The 2647-nt window shown below is 22.8% G+C and overlaps 1 protein-coding gene across 1 annotated transcript; it reads right to left on the reverse strand.

Moving 5' to 3' along the window:
• Positions 1-106: 106 nt before the first annotated feature.
• Positions 107-1451, reverse strand: LOAG_14428 (hypothetical protein; the record flags this gene model as incomplete). Its single annotated transcript, XM_003149926.1, has 4 exons — positions 107-294; positions 556-690; positions 819-981; positions 1432-1451. Coding segments are annotated over 4 exons (504 nt in total), but the record flags the coding sequence as incomplete, so codon positions are not given.
• Between the last annotated feature and the right edge of the window lie 1196 nt (positions 1452-2647).

Raw genomic sequence — 2647 nt, forward strand, 5'->3', positions numbered from 1 at the left:
AATTTAACATAATTTGATATAATGTTGAAAAAGAAAGAAAATGATAAGATTGAATGAAAGAATGTCAAAACAATAAATAATCATTGTAAGAGAATTGATAACATACGTTATCAAAATTGATTGATTGTTACCACTTAGAAGACCATCATAAGCAGCTTGTGCAATAGCATATACATGAGGTGGTAAATTACAATTCTTATCAATTGTATGCATATATGCTTGCATAATTTCTTTCGTATAAATTGGTATATCCTTCCATGGATTAACAACAACACAAAACAGACCCGAATTACTCTATAAAATTATTTAAAAATTTTTATTTAATAAATTTAAAAAAAAATTACTTATATATAAGAATGAATAAAATTAAGCAAACAATTGATGGAAAGCAAAAATGATTATAAAAATTGATAATTTATTAGAAATAGAAGGAACAAAAAAATGGTTCTTTTTTTTTTTTATTCCTTTTTTATGAATAAATTTAATAATTAATAATTTTCAATTAATGATTTAAATTGAGATAATCAATGAGAATGGAAAAAAAAGAAGGGAAACATGAATAAGTTGTGCTTGATATCGTGAACGAATAGCTTCAAGAATGCATGCATCGTTTAATTCGCTTAAATTACATAAATCTTCCACAAAATACGATACACTTGGTAAGTTCACTTCTGTTTTTGATATGATACGCTAAAAATTTTTGATTAAACTTTAAAATTTAAGCAAAAAATCAAAAATTACATAATTTGAAAGAAACTTTCAAATTGTAAAGCATTTAATTAAAAAAAAAAGAAAAAAAATTAAAAAAAATCATTAACCTTTTCGAAATGACCATTTTCATCACGATAACCAACAGTAACATTATCATTATGTTCCTCAAGAATTGTTGCACGACGAAATTCAACATCTGGATCTGTTATCCAGACAGTTGTCTCGAAATCATTTGATGATCGACGATTTTCTGCTGACACTTGAAGAAATCTGTAAAAAATTAAATAGGAATACTAATTTAGAAATTACAAAAATTTCCTGAATAAAAGAAAAAGAAAAAGATGAAACTTTTTCTTTTCTTTTCTTTTTTTTTTTTTNTTTTTTTTTTTTGTTAATATTTTAACTAAAAAATGACGAAAAAAAAATTTATGGCTAATGTGTTGCAGACAGTTGTCGTCTTTTTAGCCAATATACCAAATGGTATTTGATCGATGTAGACTGATAAATTTTAAAATTTCATCATAAAAAAAAAACAATGAAAAATAAAAAATAAAATGGATTGAAAAATGGATACTAAACAAAGAAAAATAAAAGTGATAAATTGAAGTGAAATTCTTTTTTCAAACAATTATTTTTCATTTATTACAGATGAGTGTATTTTATTTATCCAATAAGCAAGAATATTTCGAAAGAAAAAAAAAAATTGAGAATAAAACTAACCTGAGCACTGTTGATTGCATTTTGAATATGATAATATGGTATGTGATAAGATGAGATTAGATGATATGATAATAAATTTAACACACAATGAAGTGTTTTATAATTGTATTGAAAATTTCACGCAACTGGTACAACCCTTAATAAAAGTTTGTATAAAATTTTACCAAAGTTAAGAATTTCTTTTGCCTTCGCTGGTTTTTTTAATATCAAGAAAATTTATATTTTCTAAAAATTTCTTTAATTCCAATAAATTCCAAATTGGCAACATCTAAATTATATTTTTGAAATCGTTTTATTTTGGATATTTGTTACACTTTCGCAAAATAGCATAAACAATTTTTTTTTGGAATTAAATGACACAATTTCCACTGGAAAATGGACAATTAATATTTTAGTAAGAAAAAAAAAAGTCGGTGATTATTTAAATTTCCGGAAGACTAAAGAAAAGATTTAATTAAAAGTTTACAGATCAGAACAAGTATAAGCATTTTGCTTTTTGGATAAGTATGAAATTTTCACTTGCTAGAAGAGATGAAATTTTTTGGCAGATGAGAAAAATTAATAACTTTTAATTTCGTATTAATAAATTAAAAAAAATTAATTGGTTAATTCTCTTTAATCGAATGAAATTATTAGATCTTGCCAATTTTACATAAAAGTAATAATAATCAAAATTTTACGCATAAATGAAATAAATCCTGATATTATGTACTGGAAAATATATTATTCATATTTGATTCTAATTTAAGCAATATACAATTCTCAACCTTTTCTTCCTCTTTTTCTTACAAAAATTTTTACTTTAAATTTAATACCAAAGTATTGTAATAATATATCGGGATCATTTTGCATGAATATTCAACAACTACTATACATTTTTCATCTCATAGTAAAAGCCTTATCTGATAAATATGATAAGTAATAGTAATTAGAATGTTTTATCTAATTACCCAACAATTTAATTAACCAGTTCATTAATTGCGATATTGTTATCAACAATAAATTATATGAATAAGAAAAGAAAAAGGGAGAAATGCGACGAAATTGTAGTAAAATAAAATTTTGCATTAAATTAATTCCTAAATTAATGAACTGTTATAGCAAAAAAAAAAAAAAAAGAAAATTCTATCCAATAATTTTATAAATGAATAAATAATTGTGTTAAAATATAATTTTGGTTAAATTTTTAAACGTAACAATGATAAGCAACTGCTCA

This window comes from Loa loa (genome assembly GCF_000183805.2).
Source record: "Loa loa unplaced genomic scaffold supercont3.568, whole genome shotgun sequence".
NCBI lineage: Eukaryota > Metazoa > Nematoda > Chromadorea > Rhabditida > Onchocercidae > Loa > Loa loa.